The sequence below is a fragment of the Telmatherina bonti genome (assembly GCF_933228915.1).
Source record: "Telmatherina bonti genome assembly, chromosome: 7".
NCBI classification, from domain to species: Eukaryota; Metazoa; Chordata; class Actinopteri; order Atheriniformes; family Telmatherinidae; genus Telmatherina; species Telmatherina bonti.
In genome coordinates, this window is record NC_136625.1 from 3,637,539 (window position 1) to 3,663,581 (window position 26,043).

Below are 26,043 nucleotides of genomic sequence, written 5' to 3' on the forward strand. Positions count from 1 at the left end.
TTCTGACTGGTTCTGACTGGAACTAACTGGATCTGACTGGAACTAACTGGGACTGACTGGTTCTAACTGGAACTAACTGGATCTGACTGGATCTGCTGGTTCTGACTGGTTCTGACTGGAACTAACTGGATCTGACTGGTTCTGACTGGAACTAACTGGATCTGACTGGTTCTGACTGGAACTAACTGGATCTGACTGGAACTAACTGGATCTGACTGGATCTGACTGGTTCTGACTGGATCTGACTGGAACTAACTGGATCTGACTGGAACTAATTGGATCTGACTGGTTCTGACTGGAACTAACTGAATCTGACTGGAACTAACTGGTACTGACTGGTTCTAACTGGAACTAACTGGATCTGACTGGTTCTGACTGGAACTAACTGGATCTGACTGGAACTAACTGGGACTGACTGGTTCTAACTGGAACTAACTGGATCTGACTGGTTCTGACTGGATCTGACTGGAACTAACTGGATCTGACTGGTTCTGACTGGATCTAACTGGATCTGACTGGTTCTGACTGGAACTAACTGGATTTGACTGGAACTAACTGGTTCTGACTGGAACTAACTGGATCTGACTGGAACTAACTGGATCTGACTGGTTCTGACTGGAACTAACTGGTTCTAACTGGAACTAACTGGAACTAACTGGATCTGACTGGAACTAACTGGAACTAACTGGATCTGACTGGTTCTGACTGGAACTAACTGGTTCTGACTGGAACTAACTGGATCTGACTGGAACTAACTGGGACTGACTGGTTCTAACTGGAACTAACTGGAACTGACTGGATCTGACTGGAACTAACTGGATCTGACTGGATCTGACTGGAACTGACTGGTTCTAACTGGAACTAACTGGATCTTACTGGTTCTGACTGGAACTAACTGGATCTGACTGGTTCTGACTGGAACTAACTGGATCTGACTGGTTCTGACTGGAACTAACTGGTTCTGACTGGAACTAACTGGATCTGACTGGTTCTGACTGGAACTAACTGGATCTGACTGGTTCTGACTGGAACTAACTGATCTGACTGGAACTAACTGGAACTAACTGGAACTAACTGGATCTGACTGGTTCTGACTGGAACTAACTGGTTCTAACTGGAACTAACTGGATCTGACTGGTTCTGACTGGAACTAACTGGATCTGACTGGAACTAACTGGGACTGACTGGTTCTAACTGGAACTAACTGGAACTGACTGGATCTGACTGGAACTAACTGGAACTAACTGGATCTGACTGGAACTGACTGGATCTGACTGGTTCTAACTGGAACTAACTGGATCTTACTGGTTCTGACTGGAACTAACTGGATCTGACTGGTTCTGACTGGAACTAACTGGATCTGACTGGTTCTGACTGGAACTAACTGGTTCTGACTGGAACTAACTGGATCTGACTGGTTCTGACTGGAACTAACTGATCTGACTGGAACTAACTGGTTCTGACTGGAACTAACTGGATCTGACTGGAACTAACTGGATCTGACTGGATCTGACTGGTTCTAACTGGAACTAACTGGATCTGACTGGTTCTGACTGGATCTGACTGGAACTAACTGGAACTAACTGGATCTGACTGGTTCTAACTGGATCTGACTGGAACTAACTGGGACTGACTGGTTCTAACTGGAACTAACTGGATCTGACTGGTTCTGACTGGAACTAACTGGATCTGACTGGAACTGACTGGATCTGACTGGAACAAACTGGTTCTGACTGGAACTAACTGGATCTTACTGGTTCTGACTGGAACTAACTGGATCTGACTGGAACTAACTGGGACTGACTGGTTCTAACTGGAACTAACTGGATCTGACTGGAACTGACTGGATCTGACTGGAACAAACTGGTTCTGACTGGAACTAACTGGATCTGACTGGTTCTGACTGGAACTAACTGGATCTGACTGGAACTAACTGGGACTGACTGGTTCTAACTGGAACTAACTGGATCTGACTGGTTCTGACTGGAACTAACTGGATCTGACTGGAACTAACTGGAACTAACTGGAACTAACTGGATCTGACTGGTTCTGACTGGAACTAACTGGATCTGACTGGTTCTGACTGGAACTAACTGGATCTGACTGGAACTGACTGGATCTGACTGGTTCTGACTGGATCTGACTGGTTCTGACTGGATCTGACTGGAACTAACTGGTACTGACTGGTTCTAACTGGAACTGACTGGATCTGACTGGAATCTAACTGGGACTGACTGGTTCTAACTGGATCTGACTGGTTCTGACTGGAACTAACTGGATCTGACTGGTTCTAACTGGAACTAACTGGATCTTACTGGTTCTGACTGGAACTAACTGGATCTGACTGGTTCTGACTGGAACTAACTGGATCTGACTGGTTCTGACTGGAACTAACTGGATCTGACTGGATCTGACTGGTTCTGACTAGAACTAACTGGATCTGACTGGTTCTGACTGGAACTAACTGGATCTGACCTGAACTAACTGGGACTAACTGGATCTGACTGGAACTAACTGGATCTGACTGGTTCTGACTGGAACAAACTGGTTCTGACTGGAACTAACTGGTACTGACTGGTACTGACTGGTTCTAACTGGAACTGACTGGAACTAACTGGATCTAATTGGAACTAACTGGGACTGACTGGTTCTAACTGGAACTAACTGGATCTGACTGGTTCTGACTGGATCTGACTGGTTCTGACTGGAACTAACTGGATCTGACTGGTTCTGACTGGTTCTGACTGGAACTAACTTGATCTGACTGGAACTAACTGGATCTGACTGGTTCTGACTGGAACTAACTGGATCTGACTGGAACTAACTGGATCTGACTGGATCTGACTGGTTCTGACTGGAACTAACTGGATCTGACTGGTTCTGATTGGAACTAACTGGTTCTGACTGGAACTAACTGGATCTGACTGGTTCTGATTGGAACTAACTGGAACTAACTGGATCTGACTGGTTCTGACTGGAACTAACTGGATCTGACTGGAACTAACTGGGACTGACTGGTTCTAACTGGAACTAACCGGATCTGACTGGTTCTGACTGGATCTGACTGGTTCTAACTGGAACTAACTGGATCTGACTGGTTCTGACTGGATCTGACTGGTTCTGACTGGAACTAACTGGATCTGACTGGAACTAACTGGATCTGACTGGAACTAACTGGATCTGACTGGTTCTGACTGGAACTAACTGGATCTGACTGGAACTGACTGGTTCTGACTGGATCTGACTGGAACTAACTGGAACTAACTGGATCTGACTGGATCTGACTGGAACTGACTGGATCTGACTGGTTCTAACTGGAACTAACTGGATCTTACTGGTTCTGACTGGAACTAACTGGATCTGACTGGAACTAACTGGTTCTGACTGGAACTAACTGGATCTGACTGGTTCTGACTGGAACTAACTGGATCTGACTGGTTCTGACTGGAACTAACTGGATCTGACTGGAACTAACTGGATCTGACTGGTTCTGACTGGTTCTAACTGGAACTAACTGGATCTGACTGGTTCTGACTGGTTCTGACTGGATCTGACTGGTTCTGACTGGAACTAACTGGGACTGACTGGTTCTAACTGGAACTAACTGGATCTGACTGGTTCTGACTGGAACTAACTGGATCTGACTGGATCTGACTGGAACAAACTGGTTCTGACTGGAACTAACTGGATCTGACTGGTTCTGACTGGAACTAACTGGATCTGACTGGAACTAACTGGGACTGACTGGTTCTAACTGGAACTAACTGGATCTGACTGGAACTAACTGGATCTGACTGGATCTGACTGGATCTAACTGGATCTGACTGGAACTGACTGGTTCTGACTGGAACTAACTGGATCTGACTGGTTCTGACTGGAACTGACTGGATCTGACTGGTTCTGACTGGAACTAACTGGTTCTGACTGGAACTAACTGGATCTGACTGGAACTAACTGGTACTGACTGGTACTGACTGGTTCTAACTGGAACTGACTGGATCTGACTGGAACTACCTGGATCTGACTGGAACTAACTGGGACTGACTGGTTCTGACTGGAACTAACTGGATCTGACTGGTTCTAACTGGAACTAACTGGATCTGACTGGTTCTGACTGGAACTAACTGGATCTGACTGGTTCTGACTGGAACTAACTGGATCTGACTGGTTCTGACTGGAACTAACTGGATCTGACTGGTTCTGACTGGAACTAACTGGATCTGACTGGTTCTGACTGGAACTAACTGGATCTGACTGGAACTAACTGGTTCTGACTGGAACTGACTGGTTCTGACTGGAACTAACTGGATCTGACTGGAACTAACTGGAACTAACTGGATCTGACTGGTTCTGACTGGAACTAACTGGATCTGACTGGATCTGACTGGATCTGACTGGATCTGACTGGTTCTGACTGGAACTAACTGGTTCTGACTGGAACTAACTGGATCTGACTGGAACTAACTGGTACTGACTGGTACTGACTGGTTCTAACTGGAACTGACTGGATCTGACTGGAACTAACTGGATCTGACTGGTTCTGACTGGAACTAACTGGATCTGACTGGTTCTGACTGGAACTAACTGGATCTGACTGGAACTAACTGGATCTGACTGGAACTAACTGGATCTGACTGGTTCTGACTGGATCTGACTGGAACTAACTGGATCTGACTGGTTCTGACTGGAACTGACTGGAACTAACTGGTTCTGACTGGAACTAACTGGATCTGACTGGAACTAACTGGGACTGACTGGTTCTAACTGGAACTAACCGGATCTGACTGGTTCTGACTGGATCTGACTGGAACTAACTGGATCTGACTGGTTCTGACTGGAACTAACTGGATCTGACTGGTTCTAACTGGAACTAACTGGATCTGACTGGTTCTGACTGGTTCTGACTGGAACTAACTGGATCTGACTGGAACTAACTGGGACTGACTGGTTCTAACTGGAACTAACTGGATCTGACTGGATCTGCTGGTTCTGACTGGTTCTGACTGGAACTAACTGGATCTGACTGGTTCTGACTGGAACTAACTGGATCTGACTGGTTCTGACTGGAACTAACTGGATCTGACTGGAACTAACTGGATCTGACTGGATCTGACTGGTTCTGACTGGATCTGACTGGAACTAACTGGATCTGACTGGAACTAATTGGATCTGACTGGTTCTGACTGGAACTAACTGAATCTGACTGGAACTAACTGGTACTGACTGGTTCTAACTGGAACTAACTGGATCTGACTGGTTCTGACTGGAACTAACTGGATCTGACTGGAACTAACTGGGACTGACTGGTTCTAACTGGAACTAACTGGATCTGACTGGTTCTGACTGGATCTGACTGGAACTAACTGGATCTGACTGGTTCTGACTGGATCTAACTGGATCTGACTGGTTCTGACTGGAACTAACTGGATTTGACTGGAACTAACTGGTTCTGACTGGAACTAACTGGATCTGACTGGAACTAACTGGATCTGACTGGTTCTGACTGGAACTAACTGGTTCTAACTGGAACTAACTGGAACTAACTGGATCTGACTGGAACTAACTGGAACTAACTGGATCTGACTGGTTCTGACTGGAACTAACTGGATCTGACTGGTTCTGACTGGAACTAACTGGATCTGACTGGAACTAACTGGGACTGACTGGTTCTAACTGGAACTAACTGGAACTGACTGGATCTGACTGGAACTAACTGGATCTGACTGGATCTGACTGGAACTGACTGGTTCTAACTGGAACTAACTGGATCTTACTGGTTCTGACTGGAACTAACTGGATCTGACTGGTTCTGACTGGAACTAACTGGATCTGACTGGTTCTGACTGGAACTAACTGGATCTTACTGGTTCTGACTGGAACTAACTGGATCTGACTGGTTCTGACTGGAACTAACTGGATCTGACTGGTTCTGACTGGAACTAACTGGATCTGACTGGTTCTGACTGGAACTAACTGATCTGACTGGAACTAACTGGAACTAACTGGAACTAACTGGATCTGACTGGTTCTGACTGGAACTAACTGGTTCTAACTGGAACTAACTGGATCTGACTGGTTCTGACTGGAACTAACTGGATCTGACTGGAACTAACTGGGACTGACTGGTTCTAACTGGAACTAACTGGAACTGACTGGATCTGACTGGAACTAACTGGAACTAACTGGATCTGACTGGAACTGACTGGATCTGACTGGTTCTAACTGGAACTAACTGGATCTTACTGGTTCTGACTGGAACTAACTGGATCTGACTGGTTCTGACTGGAACTAACTGGATCTGACTGGTTCTGACTGGAACTAACTGGTTCTGACTGGAACTAACTGGATCTGACTGGTTCTGACTGGAACTAACTGGATCTGACTGGTTCTGACTGGAACTAACTGATCTGACTGGAACTAACTGGTTCTGACTGGAACTAACTGGATCTGACTGGAACTAACTGGATCTGACTGGATCTGACTGGTTCTAACTGGAACTAACTGGATCTGACTGGTTCTGACTGGATCTGACTGGAACTAACTGGAACTAACTGGATCTGACTGGTTCTAACTGGATCTGACTGGAACTAACTGGGACTGACTGGTTCTAACTGGAACTAACTGGATCTGACTGGTTCTGACTGGAACTAACTGGATCTGACTGGAACTGACTGGATCTGACTGGAACAAACTGGTTCTGACTGGAACTAACTGGATCTGACTGGTTCTGACTGGAACTAACTGGATCTGACTGGAACTAACTGGGACTGACTGGTTCTAACTGGAACTGACTGGATCTGACTGGAACAAACTGGTTCTGACTGGAACTAACTGGATCTGACTGGTTCTGACTGGAACTAACTGGATCTGACTGGAACTAACTGGGACTGACTGGTTCTAACTGGAACTAACTGGATCTGACTGGTTCTGACTGGAACTAACTGGATCTGACTGGAACTAACTGGAACTAACTGGAACTAACTGGATCTGACTGGTTCTGACTGGAACTAACTGGATCTGACTGGTTCTGACTGGAACTAACTGGATCTGACTGGAACTGACTGGATCTGACTGGTTCTGACTGGATCTGACTGGTTCTGACTGGATCTGACTGGAACTAACTGGTACTGACTGGTTCTAACTGGAACTGACTGGATCTGACTGGAATCTAACTGGGACTGACTGGTTCTAACTGGATCTGACTGGTTCTGACTGGAACTAACTGGATCTGACTGGTTCTAACTGGATCTTACTGGTTCTGACTGGAACTAACTGGATCTGACTGGTTCTGACTGGAACTAACTGGATCTGACTGGTTCTGACTGGAACTAACTGGATCTGACTGGATCTGACTGGTTCTGACTAGAACTAACTGGATCTGACTGGTTCTGACTGGAACTAACTGGATCTGACCTGAACTAACTGGGACTAACTGGATCTGACTGGAACTAACTGGATCTGACTGGTTCTGACTGGAACAAACTGGTTCTGACTGGAACTAACTGGTACTGACTGGTACTGACTGGTTCTAACTGGAACTGACTGGAACTAACTGGATCTAATTGGAACTAACTGGGACTGACTGGTTCTAACTGGAACTAACTGGATCTGACTGGTTCTGACTGGATCTGACTGGTTCTGACTGGAACTAACTGGATCTGACTGGTTCTGACTGGTTCTGACTGGAACTAACTTGATCTGACTGGAACTAACTGGATCTGACTGGTTCTGACTGGAACTAACTGGATCTGACTGGAACTAACTGGATCTGACTGGATCTGACTGGTTCTGACTGGAACTAACTGGATCTGACTGGTTCTGACTGGAACTAACTGGATCTGACTGGTTCTGATTGGAACTAACTGGATCTGACTGGAACTAACTGGTTCTGACTGGAACTAACTGGATCTGACTGGTTCTGATTGGAACTAACTGGAACTAACTGGATCTGACTGGTTCTGACTGGAACTAACTGGATCTGACTGGAACTAACTGGGACTGACTGGTTCTAACTGGAACTAACCGGATCTGACTGGTTCTGACTGGATCTGACTGGTTCTAACTGGAACTAACTGGATCTGACTGGTTCTGACTGGATCTGACTGGTTCTGACTGGAACTAACTGGATCTGACTGGAACTAACTGGATCTGACTGGAACTAACTGGATCTGACTGGTTCTGACTGGAACTAACTGGATCTGACTGGAACTGACTGGTTCTGACTGGATCTGACTGGAACTAACTGGAACTAACTGGATCTGACTGGATCTGACTGGAACTGACTGGATCTGACTGGTTCTAACTGGAACTAACTGGATCTTACTGGTTCTGACTGGAACTAACTGGATCTGACTGGAACTAACTGGTTCTGACTGGAACTAACTGGATCTGACTGGTTCTGACTGGAACTAACTGGATCTGACTGGTTCTGACTGGAACTAACTGGATCTGACTGGAACTAACTGGATCTGACTGGTTCTGACTGGTTCTAACTGGAACTAACTGGATCTGACTGGTTCTGACTGGTTCTGACTGGATCTGACTGGTTCTGACTGGAACTAACTGGGACTGACTGGTTCTAACTGGAACTAACTGGATCTGACTGGTTCTGACTGGAACTAACTGGATCTGACTGGATCTGACTGGAACAAACTGGTTCTGACTGGAACTAACTGGATCTGACTGGTTCTGACTGGAACTAACTGGATCTGACTGGAACTAACTGGGACTGACTGGTTCTAACTGGAACTAACTGGATCTGACTGGAACTAACTGGATCTGACTGGATCTGACTGGATCTAACTGGATCTGACTGGAACTGACTGGTTCTGACTGGAACTAACTGGATCTGACTGGTTCTGACTGGAACTGACTGGATCTGACTGGTTCTGACTGGAACTAACTGGTTCTGACTGGAACTAACTGGATCTGACTGGAACTAACTGGTACTGACTGGTACTGACTGGTTCTAACTGGAACTGACTGGATCTGACTGGAACTACCTGGATCTGACTGGAACTAACTGGGACTGACTGGTTCTGACTGGAACTAACTGGATCTGACTGGTTCTAACTGGAACTAACTGGATCTGACTGGTTCTGACTGGAACTAACTGGATCTGACTGGTTCTGACTGGAACTAACTGGATCTGACTGGTTCTGACTGGAACTAACTGGATCTGACTGGTTCTGACTGGAACTAACTGGATCTGATTGGAACTAACTGGTTCTGACTGGAACTAACTGGTACTGACTGGTTCTGACTGGAACTAACTGGATCCGACTGGTTCTGACTGGAACTAACTGGATCTGACTGGAACTAACTGGGACTAACTGGATCTGACTGGAACTAACTGGATCTGACTGGTTCTGACTGGTTCTAACTGGAACTAACTGGATCTGACTGTTTCTGACTGGATCTGACTGGATTTGACTGGATTTGACTGGATCTGACTGGAACTAACTGGATCTGACTGGTTCTGACTGGAACTAACTGGATCTGACTGGAACTAACTGGTACTGACTGGTTCTAACTGGAACTGACTGGTTCTGACTGGATCTGATTGGAACTAACTGGGACTGACTGGTTCTAACTGGAACTAACTGGATCTGACTGGTTCTGACTGGATCTGACTGGAACTAACTGGATCTGACTGGAACTAACTGGATCTGACTGGTTCTGACTGGAACTAACTGGTTCTGACTGGAACTAACTGGATCTTACTGGTTCTGACTGGAACTAACTGGTTCTGACTGGTTCTGACTGGAACTAACTGGATCTGACTGGTTCTGACTGGATCTGACTGGTTCTGACTGGAACTAACTGGATCTGACTGGTTCTGACTGGAACTAACTGATCTGACTGGAACTAACTGGTTCTGACTGGAACTAACTGGATCTGACTGGTTCTGACTGGAACTAACTGGATCTGACTGGTTCTAACTGGAACTAACTGGATCTGACTGGTTCTGACTGGATCTGACTGGAACTAACTGGATCTGACTGGTTCTAACTGGATCTGACTGGAACTAACTGGGACTGACTGGATCTGACTGGTTCTGACTGGAACTAACTGGATCTGACTGGAACTGACTGGATCTGACTGGAACTAACTGGATCTGACTGGTTCTGACTGGAACTAACTGGATCTGACTGGAACTAACTGGGACTGACTGGTTCTAACTGGAACTAACTGGAACTGACTGGATCTGACTGGAACAAACTGGTTCTGACTGGAACTAACTGGAACTAACTGGATCTGACTGGAACTAACTGGGACTGACTGGTTCTAACTGGAACTAACTGGATCTGACTGGTTCTGACTGGATCTGACTGGAACTAACTGGAACTAACTGGAACTAACTGGATCTGACTGGTTCTGACTGGAACTAACTGGATCTGACTGGTTCTGACTGGAACTAACTGGATCTGACTGGAACTGACTGGTTCTGACTGGATCTGACTGGTTCTAACTGGATCTGACTGGAACTAACTGGGACTGACTGGTTCTAACTGGAACTAACTGGATCTGACTGGTTCTGACTGGAACTAACTGGATCTGACTGGAACTGACTGGATCTGACTGGAACAAACTGGTTCTGACTGGAACTAACTGGATCTGACTGGTTCTGACTGGAACTAACTGGATCTGACTGGAACTAACTGGGACTGACTGGTTCTAACTGGAACTAACTGGAACTGACTGGATCTGACTGGAACAAACTGGTTCTGACTGGAACTAACTGGATCTGACTGGTTCTGACTGGATCTGACTGGAACTAACTGGGACTGACTGGTTCTAACTGGAACTAACTGGATCTGACTGGTTCTGACTGGATCTGACTGGAACTAACTGGAACTAACTGGATCTGACTGGTTCTGACTGGAACTAACTGGATCTGACTGGTTCTGACTGGAACTGACTGGTTCTGACTGGATCTGACTGGAACTAACTGGTACTGACTGGTTCTAACTGGAACTGACTGGATCTGACTGGAATCTAACTGGGACTGACTGGTTCTAACTGGATCTGACTGGTTCTGACTGGAACTAACTGGATCTGACTGGTTCTAACTGGAACTAACTGGATCTTACTGGTTCTGACTGGAACTAACTGGAACTAACTGGATCTGACTGGTTCTGATTGGAACTAACTGGTTCTGACTGGAACTAACTGGATCTGACTGGTTCTGACTGGAACTAACTGGATCTGACTGGTTCTGACTAGAACTAACTGGATCTGACTGGTTCTGACTGGAACTAACTGGATCTGACCTGAACTAACTGGGACTAACTGGATCTGACTGGTTCTGACTGGAACAAACTGGATCTGACTGGATCTGACTGGAACTAACTGGTACTGACTGGTACTGACTGGAACTAACTGGATCTAATTGGAACTAACTGGGACTGACTGGTTCTAACTGGAACTAACTGGATCTGACTGGTTCTGACTGGATCTGACTGGTTCTGACTGGAACTAACTGGATCTGACTGGTTCTGACTGGAACTAACTGGATCTGACTGGTTCTGACTGGAACTAACTTGATCTGACTGGAACTAACTGGATCTGACTGGTTCTGACTGGAACTAACTGGATCTGACTGGAACTAACTGGATCTGACTGGTTCTGACTGGAACTAACTGGATCTGACTGGTTCTGACTGGTTCTAACTGGATCTGACTGGTTCTAACTGGATCTGACTGGTTCTGATTGGAACTAACTGGAACTAACTGGTTCTGACTGGAACTAACTGGATCTGACTGGTTCTGACTGGAACTAACTGGATCTGACTGGAACTAACTGGGACTGACTGGTTCTAACTGGAACTAACCGGATCTGACTGGTTCTGACTGGATCTGACTGGAACTAACTGGATCTGACTGGTTCTAACTGGAACTAACTGGATCTGACTGGTTCTGACTGGATCTGACTGGTTCTGACTGGAACTAACTGGATCTGACTGGAACTAACTGGTTCTGACTGGAACTAACTGGATCTGACTGGTTCTGATTGGAACTAACTGGAACTAACTGGTTCTGACTGGAACTAACTGGATCTGACTGGTTCTGACTGGAACTAACTGGATCTGACTGGAACTAACTGGGACTGACTGGTTCTAACTGGAACTAACCGGATCTGACTGGTTCTGACTGGATCTGACTGGTTCTAACTGGAACTGACTGGTTCTGACTGGATCTGACTGGAACTAACTGGATCTGACTGGAACTAACTGGATCTGACTGGAACTGACTGGTTCTGACTGGATCTGACTGGAACTAACTGGAACTAACTGGATCTGACTGGAACTGACTGGATCTGACTGGTTCTAACTGGAACTAACTGGATCTTACTGGTTCTGACTGGAACTGACTGGAACTAACTGGTTCTGACTGGAACTAACTGGATCTGACTGGAACTAACTGGATCTGACTGGTTCTGACTGGAACTAACTGGATCTGACTGGAACTAACTGGATCTGACTGGTTCTAACTGGAACTAACTGGATCTGACTGTTTCTGACTGGATCTGACTGGATTTGACTGGATCTGACTGGATCTGACTGGAACTAACTGGATCTGACTGGTTCTGACTGGAACTAACTGGATCTGACTGGAACTAACTGGTACTGACTGGTTCTAACTGGAACTGACTGGTTCTGACTGGATCTGATTGGAACTAACTGGGACTGACTGGTTCTAACTGGAACTAACTGGATCTGACTGGTTCTGACTGGATCTGATTGGAACTAACTGGGACTGACTGGTTCTAACTGGAACTAACTGGATCTGACTGGTTCTGACTGGATCTGACTGGAACTGACTGGATCTGACTGGAACTAACTGGATCTGACTGGTTCTGACTGGAACTAACTGGATCTGACTGGTTCTGACTGGAACTAACTGGATCTGACTGGTTCTGACTGGAACTAACTGGATCTGACTGGTTCTGACTGGAACTAACTGGATCTGACTGGTTCTGACTGGAACTAACTGGTTCTGACTGGAACTAACTGGATCTGACTGGTTCTGACTGGAACTAACTGGATCTGACTGGTTCTGACTGGAACTAACTGGATCTGACTGGTTCTGACTGGAACTAACTGATCTGACTGGAACTAACTGGTTCTGACTGGAACTAACTGGATCTGACTGGTTCTGACTGGAACTAACTGGATCTGACTGGTTCTAACTGGAACTAACTGGATCTGACTGGAACTAACTGGATCTGACTGGAACTAACTGGGACTGACTGGTTCTAACTGGAACTAACTGGATCTGACTGGATCTGACTGGAACTGACTGGATCTGACTGGAACAAACTGGTTCTGACTGGAACTAACTGGATCTGACTGGTTCTGACTGGAACTAACTGGATCTGACTGGAACTAACTGGGACTGACTGGTTCTAACTGGAACTAACTGGATCTGACTGGAACTGACTGGATCTGACTGGAACTAACTGGTTCTGACTGGAACTAACTGGATCTGACTGGTTCTGACTGGAACTAACTGGATCTGACTGGAACTAACTGGGACTGACTGGTTCTAACTGGAACTAACTGGATCTGACTGGTTCTGACTGGAACTAACTGGATCTGACTGGATCTGACTGGTTCTGACTGGAACTAACTGGATCTGACTGGAACTAACTGGTACTGACTGGTTCTAACTGGAACTGACTGGTTCTGACTGGATCTGATTGGAACTAACTGGGACTGACTGGTTCTAACTGGAACTAACTGGATCTGACTGGTTCTGACTGGATCTGACTGGAACTAACTGGATCTGACTGGAACTAACTGGATCTGACTGGTTCTGACTGGAACTAACTGGATCTGACTGGTTCTGACTGGAACTAACTGGATCTGACTGGTTCTGACTGGAACTAACTGGATCTGACTGGTTCTGACTGGAACTAACTGGATCTGACTGGTTCTGACTGGAACTAACTGGTTCTGACTGGAACTAACTGGATCTGACTGGTTCTGACTGGAACTAACTGGATCTGACTGGTTCTGACTGGAACTAACTGGATCTGACTGGTTCTGACTGGAACTAACTGGTTCTGACTGGAACTAACTGGATCTGACTGGAACTAACTGGATCTGACTGGATCTGACTGGTTCTAACTGGAACTAACTGGATCTGACTGGAACTAACTGGATCTGACTGGTTCTAACTGGATCTGACTGGAACTAACTGGGACTGACTGGTTCTAACTGGAACTAACTGGATCTGACTGGATCTGACTGGAACTGACTGGATCTGACTGGAACAAACTGGTTCTGACTGGAACTAACTGGATCTGACTGGTTCTGACTGGAACTAACTGGATCTGACTGGAACTAACTGGGACTGACTGGTTCTAACTGGAACTAACTGGATCTGACTGGAACTGACTGGATCTGACTGGAACTAACTGGTTCTGACTGGAACTAACTGGATCTGACTGGTTCTGACTGGAACTAACTGGATCTGACTGGAACTAACTGGGACTGACTGGTTCTAACTGGAACTAACTGGATCTGACTGGTTCTGACTGGAACTAACTGGATCTGACTGGAACTAACTGGAACTAACTGGAACTAACTGGATCTGACTGGTTCTGACTGGAACTAACTGGATCTGACTGGTTCTGACTGGAACTAACTGGATCTGACTGGAACTGACTGGATCTGACTGGTTCTGACTGGATCTGACTGGTTCTGACTGGATCTGACTGGAACTAACTGGTACTGACTGGTTCTAACTGGAACTGACTGGATCTGAATGGAACTACCTGGATCTGACTGGAATCTAACTGGGACTGACTGGTTCTAACTGGATCTGACTGGTTCTGACTGGAACTAACTGGATCTGACTGGTTCTAACTGGAACTAACTGGATCTTACTGGTTCTGACTGGAACTAACTGGAACTAACTGGATCTGACTGGTTCTGATTGGAACTAACTGGATCTGACTGGTTCTGACTGGAACTAACTGGATCTGACTGGATCTGACTGGTTCTGACTAGAACTAACTGGATCTGACTGGTTCTGACTGGAACTAACTGGATCTGACCTGAACTAACTGGGACTAACTGGATCTGACTGGAACTAACTGGATCTGACTGGTTCTGACTGGAACAAACTGGTTCTGACTGGAACAAACTGGATCTGACTGGTTCTGACTGGAACTAACTGGATCTGACTGGAACTAACTGGTACTGACTGGTACTGACTGGTTCTAACTGGAACTGACTGGAACTAACTGGATCTAATTGGAACTAACTGGGACTGACTGGTTCTAACTGGAACTAACTGGATCTGACTGGTTCTGACTGGATCTGACTGGTTCTGACTGGAACTAACTGGATCTGACTGGTTCTGACTGGAACTAACTGGATCTGACTGGTTCTGACTGGAACTAACTTGATCTGACTGGAACTAACTGGATCTGACTGGTTCTGACTGGAACTAACTGGATCTGACTGGATCTGACTGGTTCTGACTGGAACTAACTGGATCTGACTGGTTCTAACTGGATCTGACTGGTTCTGATTGGAACTAACTGGTTCTGACTGGAACTAACTGGATCTGACTGGTTCTGACTGGAACTAACTGGATCTGACTGGAACTAACTGGGACTGACTGGTTCTAACTGGAACTAACCGGATCTGACTGGATCTGACTGGAACTAACTGGATCTGACTGGTTCTAACTGGAACTAACTGGATCTGACTGGTTCTGACTGGATCTGACTGGTTCTGACTGGAACTAACTGGATCTGACTGGAACTAACTGGTTCTGACTGGAACTAACTGGATCTGACTGGTTCTGATTGGAACTAACTGGAACTAACTGGTTCTGACTGGAACTAACTGGATCTGACTGGTTCTGACTGGAACTAACTGGATCTGACTGGAACTAACTGGGACTGACTGGATCTGACTGGTTCTGACTGGAACTAACTGGTTCTGACTGGTTCTGACTGGATCTGACTGGTTCTGACTGGAACTAACTGGATCTGACTGGAACTAACTGGATCTGACTGGTTCTGACTGGAACTAACTGGATCTGACTGGAACTGACTGGTTCTGACTGGATCTGACTGGATCTGACTGGATCTGACTGGTTCTAACTGGAACTAACTGGATCTTACTGGTTCTGACTGGAACTGACTGGAACTAACTGGTTCTGACTGGAACTAACTGGATCTGACTGGTTCTGACTGGAACTAACTGGATCTGACTGGTTCTGACTGGAACTAACTGGATCTGACTGGAACTAACTGGATCTGACTGGTTCTGACTGGTTCTAACTGGAACTAACTGGATCTGACTGGTTCTGACTGGATCTGACTGGATCTGACTGGTTCTAACTGGATCTGACTGGAACTAACTGGGACTGACTGGTTCTAACTGGAACTAACTGGATCTGACTGGTTCTGACTGGAACTAACTGGATCTGACTGGAACTGACTGGATCTGACTGGAACAAACTGGTTCTGACTGGAACTAACTGGATCTGACTGGTTCTGACTGGAACTAACTGGATCTGACTGGAACTAACTGGGACTGACTGGTTCTAACTGGAACTAACTGGATCTGACTGGAACTGACTGGATCTGACTGGAACAAACTGGTTCTGACTGGAACTAACTGGATCTGACTGGTTCTGACTGGAACTAACTGGATCTGACTGGAACTAACTGGGACTGACTGGTTCTAACTGGAACTAACTGGATCTAACTGGATCTGACTGGAACTGACTGGTTCTGACTGGAACTAACTGGATCTGACTGGTTCTGACTGGAACTGACTGGATCTGACTGGTTCTGACTGGAACTAACTGGATCTGACTGGAACTAACTGGTACTGACTGGTTCTAACTGGAACTGACTGGATCTGACTGGAACTACCTGGATCTGACTGGAACTAACTGGGACTGACTGGTTCTGACTGGAACTAACTGGATCTGACTGGAACTAACTGGATCTGACTGGTTCTAACTGGATCTGACTGGTTCTGACTGGAACTAACTGGATCTGACTGGTTCTGACTGGAACTAACTGGATCTGACTGGTTCTGACTGGAACTAACTGGATCTGACTGGAACTAACTGATACTGACTGGTTCTGACTGGAACTAACTGGATCCGACTGGTTCTGACTGGAACTAACTGGATCTGACTGGAACTAACTGGGACTAACTGGATCTGACTGGAACTAACTGGATCTGACTGGTTCTGACTGGTTCTAACTGGAACTAACTGGATCTGACTGTTTCTGACTGGATCTGACTGGATTTGACTGGATCTGACTGGATCTGACTGGAACTAACTGGATCTGACTGGTTCTGACTGGAACTAACTGGATCTGACTGGAACTAACTGGTACTGACTGGTTCTAACTGGAACTGACTGGTTCTGACTGGATCTGATTGGAACTAACTGGGACTGACTGGTTCTAACTGGAACTAACTGGATCTGACTGGTTCTGACTGGATCTGACTGGAACTAACTGGACCTGACTGGTTCTGACTGGAACTAACTGGTTCTGACTGGAACTAACTGGATCTGACTGGAACTAACTGGATCTGACTGGTTCTGACTGGAACTAACTGGATCTGACTGGTTCTGACTGGATCTGACTGGTTCTGACTGGAACTAACTGGATCTGACTGGTTCTGATTGGAACTAACTGGATCTGACTGGTTCTGACTGGAACTAACTGGATCTGACTGGAACTAACTGGGACTGACTGGTTCTAACTGGAACTAACCGGATCTGACTGGTTCTGACTGGATCTGACTGGAACTAACTGGAACTAACTGGATCTTACTGGTTCTGACTGGAACTAACTGGATCTGACTGGTTCTGACTGGAACTAACTGGTTCTGACTGGAACTAACTGGATCTGACTGGTTCTGACTGGAACTAACTGGATCTGACTGGAACTAACTGGATCTGACTGGTTCTGACTGGAACTAACTGGATCTGACTGGATCTGACTGGTTCTGACTGGATCTGACTGGAACTAACTGGAACTAACTGGATCTGACTGGTTCTAACTGGATCTGACTGGAACTAACTGGGACTGACTGGTTCTAACTGGAACTAACTGGATCTGACTGGTTCTGACTGGAACTAACTGGATCTGACTGGAACTGACTGGTTCTGACTGGAACTAACTGGATCTGACTGGTTCTGACTGGAACTAACTGGATCTGACTGGAACTAACTGGGACTGACTGGTTCTAACTGGAACTGACTGGAACAAACTGGTTCTGACTGGAACTAACTGGATCTGACTGGTTCTGACTGGAACTAACTGGATCTGACTGGAACTAACTGGGACTGACTGGTTCTAACTGGAACTAACTGGATCTGACTGGTTCTGACTGGAACTAACTGGATCTGACTGGAACTAACTGGATCTGACTGGAACTAACTGGTACTGACTGGTACTGACTGGTTCTAACTGGAACTGACTGGATCTGACTGGAACTAACTGGTACTGACTGGTACTGACTGGTTCTAACTGGAACTACCTGGATCTGACTGGAACTAACTGGGACTGACTGGTTCTAACTGGAACTAACTGGATCTGACTGGTTCTGACTGGAACTAACTGGATCTGACTGGTTCTAACTGGAACTAACTGGATCTTACTGGTTCTGACTGGTTCTGACTGGAACTAACTGGATCTGACTGGTTCTGACTGGAACTAACTGGATCTGATTGGAACTAACTGGTTCTGACTGGAACTAACTGGATCTGACTGGTACTGACTGGTTCTGACTGGAACTAACTGGATCTGACTGGAACTAACTGGGACTAACTGGATCTGACTGGAACTAACTGGATCTGACTGGTTCTGACTGGTTCTAACTGGAACTAACTGGATCTGACTGGTTCTGACTGGAACTGACTGGATTTGACTGGATCTGACTGGATCTGACTGGAACAAACTGGATCTGACTGGAACTAACTGGATCTGACTGGTTCTGACTGGAACTAACTGGATCTGACTGGTTCTGACTGGAACTAACTTGATCTGACTGGAACTAACTGGATCTGACTGGTTCTGACTGGAACTAACTGGATCTGACTGGTTCTGACTGGAACTAACTGGTTCTGACTGGAACTAACTGGATCTGACTGGTTCTGACTGGATCTGACTGGAACTAACTGGATCTGACTGGTTCTGACTGGAACTAACTGGATCTGACTGGTTCTGATTGGAACTAACTGGAACTAACTGGTTCTGACTGGAACTAACTGGATCTGACTGGTTCTGACTGGAACTAACTGGATCTGACTGGAACTAACTGGGACTGACTGGTTCTAACTGGAACTAACCGGATCTGACTGGATCTGACTGGAACTAACTGGATCTGACTGGTTCTGACTGGAACTAACTGGATCTGACTGGTTCTGACTGGAACTAACTGGATCTGACTGGTTCTGACTGGAACTAACTTGATCTGACTGGTTCTGACTGGAACTAACTGGATCTGACTGGTTCTGACTGGAACTAACTGGTTCTGACTGGAACTAACTGGATCTGACTGGAACTAACTGGATCTGACTGGTTCTGACTGGAACTAACTGGATCTGACTGGTTCTGACTGGAACTAACTGGATCTGACTGGTTCTGACTGGAACTAACTGGATCTGACTGGTTCTGACTGGAACTAACTGGATCTGACTGGTTCTGATTGGAACTAACTGGTTCTGACTGGAACTAACTGGATCTGACTGGATCTGACTGGAACTAACTGGGACTGACTGGTTCTAACTGGAACTGACTGGTTCTGACTGGATCTGACTGGAACTAACTGGATCTGACTGGTTCTGACTGGAACTAACTGGATCTGACTGGTTCTGACTGGATCTGACTGGTTCTGACTGGAACTAACTGGATCTGACTGGAACTAACTGGTTCTGACTGGAACTAACTGGATCTGACTGGTTCTGATTGGAACTAACTGGAACTAACTGGTTCTGACTGGAACTAACTGGATCTGACTGGAACTAACTGGAACTAACTGGGACTGACTGGTTCTAACTGGAACTAACCGGATCTGACTGGTTCTGACTGGATCTGACTGGTTCTAACTGGAACTGACTGGTTCTGACTGGATCTGACTGGATCTGACTGGAACTAACTGGATCTGACTGGAACTAACTGGATCTGACTGGAACTAACTGGATCTGACTGGTTCTGACTGGATCTGACTGGAACTAACTGGATTTGACTGGAACTAACTGGATCTGACTGGTTCTGACTGGAACTAACTGGATCTGACTGGTTCTGACTGGAACTAACTGGATCTGACTGGTTCTGACTGGAACTAACTGGATCTGACTGGTTCTGACTGGAACTAACTAGATCTGACTGGAACTAACTGGATCTGACTGGTTCTGACTGGAACTAACTGGATCTGACTGGTTCTGACTGGAACTAACTAGATCTGACTGGAACTAACTGGATCTGACTGGTTCTGACTGGAACTAACTGGATCTGACTGGTTCTGACTGGAACTAACTGGATCTGACTGGTTTCGACTGGAACTAACTGGATCTGACTGGAACTAACTGGATCTGACTGGTTTCGACTGGAACTAACTGGATCTGACTGGAACTAACTGGATCTGACTGGTTCCGACTGGAACTAACTGGATCTGACTGGAACTAACTGGATCTGACTGGAACTAACTGGATCTGACTGGTTCTGACTGGAACTGACTGGATCTGACTGGTTCTGATTGGTTGTGTCTCTGGTGTCAGCTATAAAGGTTTGGTAGCAGAAGCTCTGCGGCAGCTGGTTGGAGAACAAAATTACCGACGGGACGAGGTGCTGGCCCCGGGGTACTACACAGGTACTACACTGTACTATGTAGGTACTATACTGTAGTACACTCTATTACTGCTACTACAGTGCACTGCACAGGTATTGTACTAAACCCTACTACATGTATGACTTAGGTACTACAGTCAGTACTATAGGGAGTATGGTGCTGTACTAACCTGAGTATCTTGTCTCTGTAGACTTTGTCCTCAGGATAGATGATGCTGGTCGGGTTCTACCCATCAGGTCTGGATCTGGTCTTACTGGAAATGTTCCTCCATCCGCCGTCCCTATAGCAACCAAGCCATCTGAGGATGCGGTTGTCACGGTGACGTCAGACCTGAATAAGTTCTCTCCGTTCACGGCTTTGGAGGATGGCGCCGAGCAGCCATGTGAGGCGATTGAAGGAGTGGGCGGAACCGTGGAAACCCGGTCCTTCTTGCCCCACCAAATCTGTAGCGCTGCAGGGACTTCTGGGGTCTCGGGCCCCCCGCGGCCCGGGGCCAACAGTGTGCCCCTGGACTACGACCCCTACTACATCCCCGCAGCAGAGTACTATTCCAGCCTGGCTACGGAGCAGTCTGTGGAGAGCCAGGACAGCTCCACGCTGAGCAGCCCCCCCTCTGACAGCCTGGCCCCACCAGGGACCCAGGGACCCGCAGGGACCCCCGCGCCACACTCCCTCCTGCAGTTCTCCATCGGCAAGATTCTGGAGGAAGAGGGGGCAATGGGGGCCACAGGGGCCCAGGGACCAGACTGTGAACTGACTGGTTTCTACGAAGGAGTGACCTACTGCGAGGGGTCCAGGGCCAACAGAGGGCTCCCGTCCGCTCAACAGCTCCACCCTGCAGACCGACCAGAACCAGAACATCTGGCCACGGACCAGAGGCCGATCCGGAGGTGAGTCCCGCTCCAAATCCGAGCAGCAGTCCAGACAGGACCAGGTCTAACCAACCATCTCTGGTTCCTGCAGGGTCATCATGTCTGTCAATGACAAGTGGCACTACTGCCACAACTCGGAGGTTCTGGTCGGGTCCAGGGCCATGAGGGACCGGCATCTCAGGCTGCTGGGATACATCATCCTTCAGGTGGGTCCAGAACCGGAACCATCTGAGAGGGCTGGGCTGCCAGAGATCTGAGACCTGGAAGAACTGGGTCATTCTGAAGGTCTGAAACTTAACCAGCCTGAGCCGGTTCTGGTTCTAAGACAGTGATGTTAATCTGAAGCTCCAGAACAGGAAAGGATGTGTTCAGAGTCCGTAGAAGTTCCTATTACCTTCAGGTAAGAGTAAAGCAGTGCTCAACGGAGTGGTCTCCCAAGGATCAGACTGTGAGGTGGGGACATGATAGACCGGTTCTAACGAGCCAGTTACCTGGAGGCGTGGTGGTGTACCCGTTACCTGGAGGCGTGGTGGTGTACCCGTTACCTGGAGGCGTGGTGGTGTACCCGTTTCCTGGAGGCGTGGTGGTGTACCCGTTTCCTGGAGGCGTGGTGGTGTACCCGTTACCTGGAGGCGTGGTGGTGTACCCGTTACCTGGAGGCGTGGTGGTGTACCCGTTTCCTGGAGGCGTGGTGGTGTACCCGTTACCTGGAGGCGTGGTGGTGTACCCGTTTCCTGGAGGCGTGGTGGTGTACCCGTTTCCTGGAGGCGTGGTGGTGTACCCGTTTCCTGGAGGCGTGGTGGTGTACCCGTTTCCTGGAGGCGTGGTGGTGTACCCGTTACCTGGAGGCGTGGTGGTGTACCCGTTACCTGGAGGCGTGGTGGTGTACCCGTTACCTGGAGGCGTGGTGGTGTACCCGTTTCCTGGAGGCGTGGTGGTGTACCCGTTACCTGGAGGCGTGGTGGTGTACCCGTTTCCTGGAGGCGTGGTGGTGTACCCGTTACCTGGAGGCGTGGTGGTGTACCCGTTACCTGGAGGCGTGGTGGTGTACCCGTTACCTGGAGGCGTGGTGGTGTACCCGTTACCTGGAGGCGTGGTGGTGTACCCGTTTCCTGGAGGCGTGGTGGTGTACCCGTTACCTGGAGGCGTGGTGCTGTACCCGTTTCCTGGAGGCGTGGTGGTGTACCCGTTACCTGGAAGCGTGGTGGTGTACCCGTTTCCTGGAGGCGTGGTGGTGTACCAGTTACCTGGAGGCGTGGTGGTGTACCCGTTTCCTGGAGGCGTGGTGGTGTACCCGTTACCTGCAGAGACTGGAGACCGGACCTGGACTCGCGGTTCGAGACCTGTGAATAATAAAGTTCTGCTCGGGTCCAGTTGCAACAAACCGCACCCACATTTCTCCAGTCTGAATGACATTCCGATGTCCCTGCTTTAGATCCTGATGGTGTGGATCGGTGAGTCGATGTCCCGCTCACTCTTGGCGTACAGCTTGATGTCACCCATGTACAGGAGGTGGCAGATTGTGGTTCCATTCCTGAGTCGGTCTTGTTGATTAGCTGGCTGAGGGGGTCCATGTCTATACTGAACAGCAGCGGGGAGAGGACATCTCCCTGATATATGCCACATTTGATGGAGACTTGGGGCTTGAAGTTGGCCTCCAGGGTGGTCTGCCACAGCATCATTGAGTTTGCATCGAAGGCCCTCATGCTGCCATTGATCTTGTACAGCTTCAGACATTCCAGGATCCATGTGTGTGGCATTGATGCGTAGGCTTTCCGGTAGTCAATCCAGGCGGTGCACAGGTTTGTCTGTCTGGATTTACAGTCTCAGGCGACTGTTCTGTCAACCAGCAGCTGGTGTTTGGTTCCTCTGGTTCTTCTGCCAATGTCTTTCTGTGTCTCCGCCATGTATTGATCCATGTGCCCACTTACCTTAGATGATGTCTGACAGGAGCTTCCATGTCGTGGAGAGGCAGGTTATTTTACTGTATATACACATGTATGTAGCTGACGAATCGGGTCTGGTGACGGGTCAGAACAAGTGTTCCAGTGAAGGCAGACCCGTTCTGGTCATGTGACATCCCGTCTCTTTTGTCTCTTCTCAGCTGCCATACCATGAACTGGAGAAGCTAAACGGCATCGAGGAGGTAAAGCAGTATCTGCACCAGAAGCTGCTGGAGGTCCCACGGTGACTGGGCGGGTCCGGGGGGTGAAGGTCTGCCGGGGGTGGAGGGGGGAGATAGCAGGACCTGAACAGCAGCTGGACTCGTTCTCTCATCAGGCTGTGCAGCTGGGAAAGGAGCATTCTGCTGGTTTTGCTACACGTCCACCAGACTGTTAGTTCCTCCTTCTGGAGTGTCCATGTGCATCCGCGGGCGTGTCCTTCAGTCGCTTGATGCACTGAACCCGTTTTTGTAGAGAGGAAGACTGTTGTTTTATGAAGTGTGGTAACCATAGTAACGAGCCTGCATGTGGGACTGTTTTGTAAAAAGTGCCAAAGTCTAGAAGGCTGACCACTGGGGTCAGAGGTCAGATTATTTATTTGTGTATCAGGTGACAGACAGAAGTTTGTTTATATTCTATAAATCTATAAAACATAATAAAGAGACTTCCTGTGTCTTTGTTTACTCCGACACTCGCCTCTGACGTCACTGTGATGAACACAGACACAAGAAAAAGTGCATTCATTTATTTAGTCATCTTTTCTGCAGCTGTGTGAAGACTCAGGCCCTGCCCCCTGCAGCAGGCAGCCAACAGGCTCCGCCCCCTGCAGGTCACACCCTCATGAGGAAAAGCAGGAAGTCGTTGTCAGCTGATCGACAAGAACCAACAAACACTGGTCAAAAAAAAAACAAACATCGGTAACAAAAAGCTCCGCCCACTTCTCCCAACACTGCCTCTCATTGGCCAGACTGACGGGTATGAGGATGCGTGGCCTGCACAGCCTGTCCTCTTCAAAGAGGGGGTGGAGCTAGTCTGAGTCCGAGTCACTGGATTCCTCAGAGGACGTCTGATCTTCATCGTCATCTTCATCATTCTAAGGAGACAAACAGAAAGTAAACATCACCTGACTGGAGGGGGAGGAGCATCCAGACCTCAGGTATACCGGGACAGACCCAGACCCCATTACTTTAACTCAACTATTACCTTTTAACGCAAACCAAGCAGTCGCTCGGATAAAAATAGTCCGACTTGCTGAACGTTGATCAGCTGATATTGGTTATTAATCAAACACATCTACATGTCAAACCTTTTATAAGTAAAATTATGATTAAAGAATTTGGATGCTGGATGCTAGCCTTGAAGCTAGCCTAGATGCTAGTCTGGATGCTAGCCTTGAAGCTAGTCTGGATTCTAGCCTGGATGCTAGTCTGGATTCTAGCCTGGATGTTAGTCTGGATGCTAGCCTTGATGCTAGCCTTGAAGCTAGTCTGGATGCTAGTCTGGATTCTAGCCTGGATGCTAGCCTTGAAGCTAGCCTAGATGCTAGCCTTGAAGCTAGTCTGGATTCTAGCCTGGATGCTAGTCTGGATTCTAGCCTGGATGTTAGTCTGGATGCTAGCCTTGAAGCTAGTCTGGATGCTAGTCTGGATTCTAGCCTGGATGTTAGTCTGGATGCTGGCCTTGAAGCTATTCTGCATTCTAGCCTTGATGCTAGCCTTGACGCTAGTCTGGATGCTAGTCTGGATTCTAGTCTGGATTCTAGCCTGGATGCTAGTCTGGATGCTAGCCTTGAAGCTATTCTGGATTCTAGCCTTGAAGTTAGTCTGGATGCTAGCCTTGAAGCTATTCTGGATTCTAGCCTTGATGCTAGCCTTGAAGCTAGTCTGGATGCTAGTCTGGATTCTAGCCTGGATGCTAGTCTGGATTCTAGTCTGGATGCTAGTCTAGATTCTAGCCTGGATGTTAGTCTGGATGCTAGCCTTGAAGCTAATCTGGATTCTAGCCTTGATGCTAGCCTTGAAGCTAGTCTAGATTCTAGCCTGGATGTTAGTCTGGATGCTAGCCTTGAAGCTATTATGGATTCTAGCCTTGATGCTAGCCTTGAAGCTAGTCTGGATTCTAGCCTGGATGCTAGTCTGGATTCTAGTCTGGATGCTAGTCTGGATTCTAGCCTGGATGCTAGTCTGGATGCTAGCCTTGAAGCTATTCTGGATGCTAGTCTGGATTCTAGCCTGGATGCTAGTCTGGATGCAGGACACTGGCCTTCGAGGACCAGGATTGAGTGTATCCCTGGCATACATGCTAAGGTTAGAACGATTTCCAGAACTTTGGGGGACATGAAACGCTGCTGTGTTCAGGTGACTAAAGGCTAAGAAAGATTTCC

At 47.4% G+C, this 26,043-nt stretch overlaps 2 protein-coding genes across 5 annotated transcripts in view; one reads left to right on the top strand and one right to left on the bottom strand.

The window, feature by feature from the left end:
* fastk (Fas-activated serine/threonine kinase) overlaps positions 1-23,928 on the top strand; it is a 74,808-nt gene extending 50,880 nt beyond the window's left edge. Inside the window, exons 8-11 of the mRNA XM_079243603.1 lie at positions 20,775-20,866; positions 21,036-21,735; positions 21,809-21,923; positions 23,822-23,928. Of these exons, the coding sequence (XP_079099729.1) occupies positions 20,775-20,866; positions 21,036-21,735; positions 21,809-21,923; positions 23,822-23,908 (994 nt within the window). The 3' untranslated portion in view covers positions 23,909-23,928. The remainder of the gene's footprint in view (positions 1-20,774; positions 20,867-21,035; positions 21,736-21,808; positions 21,924-23,821) is intronic.
* Positions 23,929-24,218: 290 nt separating this feature from the next.
* The window catches only part of ubtfl (upstream binding transcription factor, like), a 54,022-nt gene continuing 52,197 nt past the window's right edge, over positions 24,219-26,043 (bottom strand). For all 4 annotated transcript variants that reach the window (XM_079243608.1, XM_079243607.1, XM_079243606.1 and 1 more), the window contains one exon: positions 24,219-24,753. In XM_079243608.1, the coding sequence (XP_079099734.1) occupies positions 24,688-24,753 (66 nt within the window). In that variant the 3' untranslated portion in view covers positions 24,219-24,687. The remainder of the gene's footprint in view (positions 24,754-26,043) is intronic.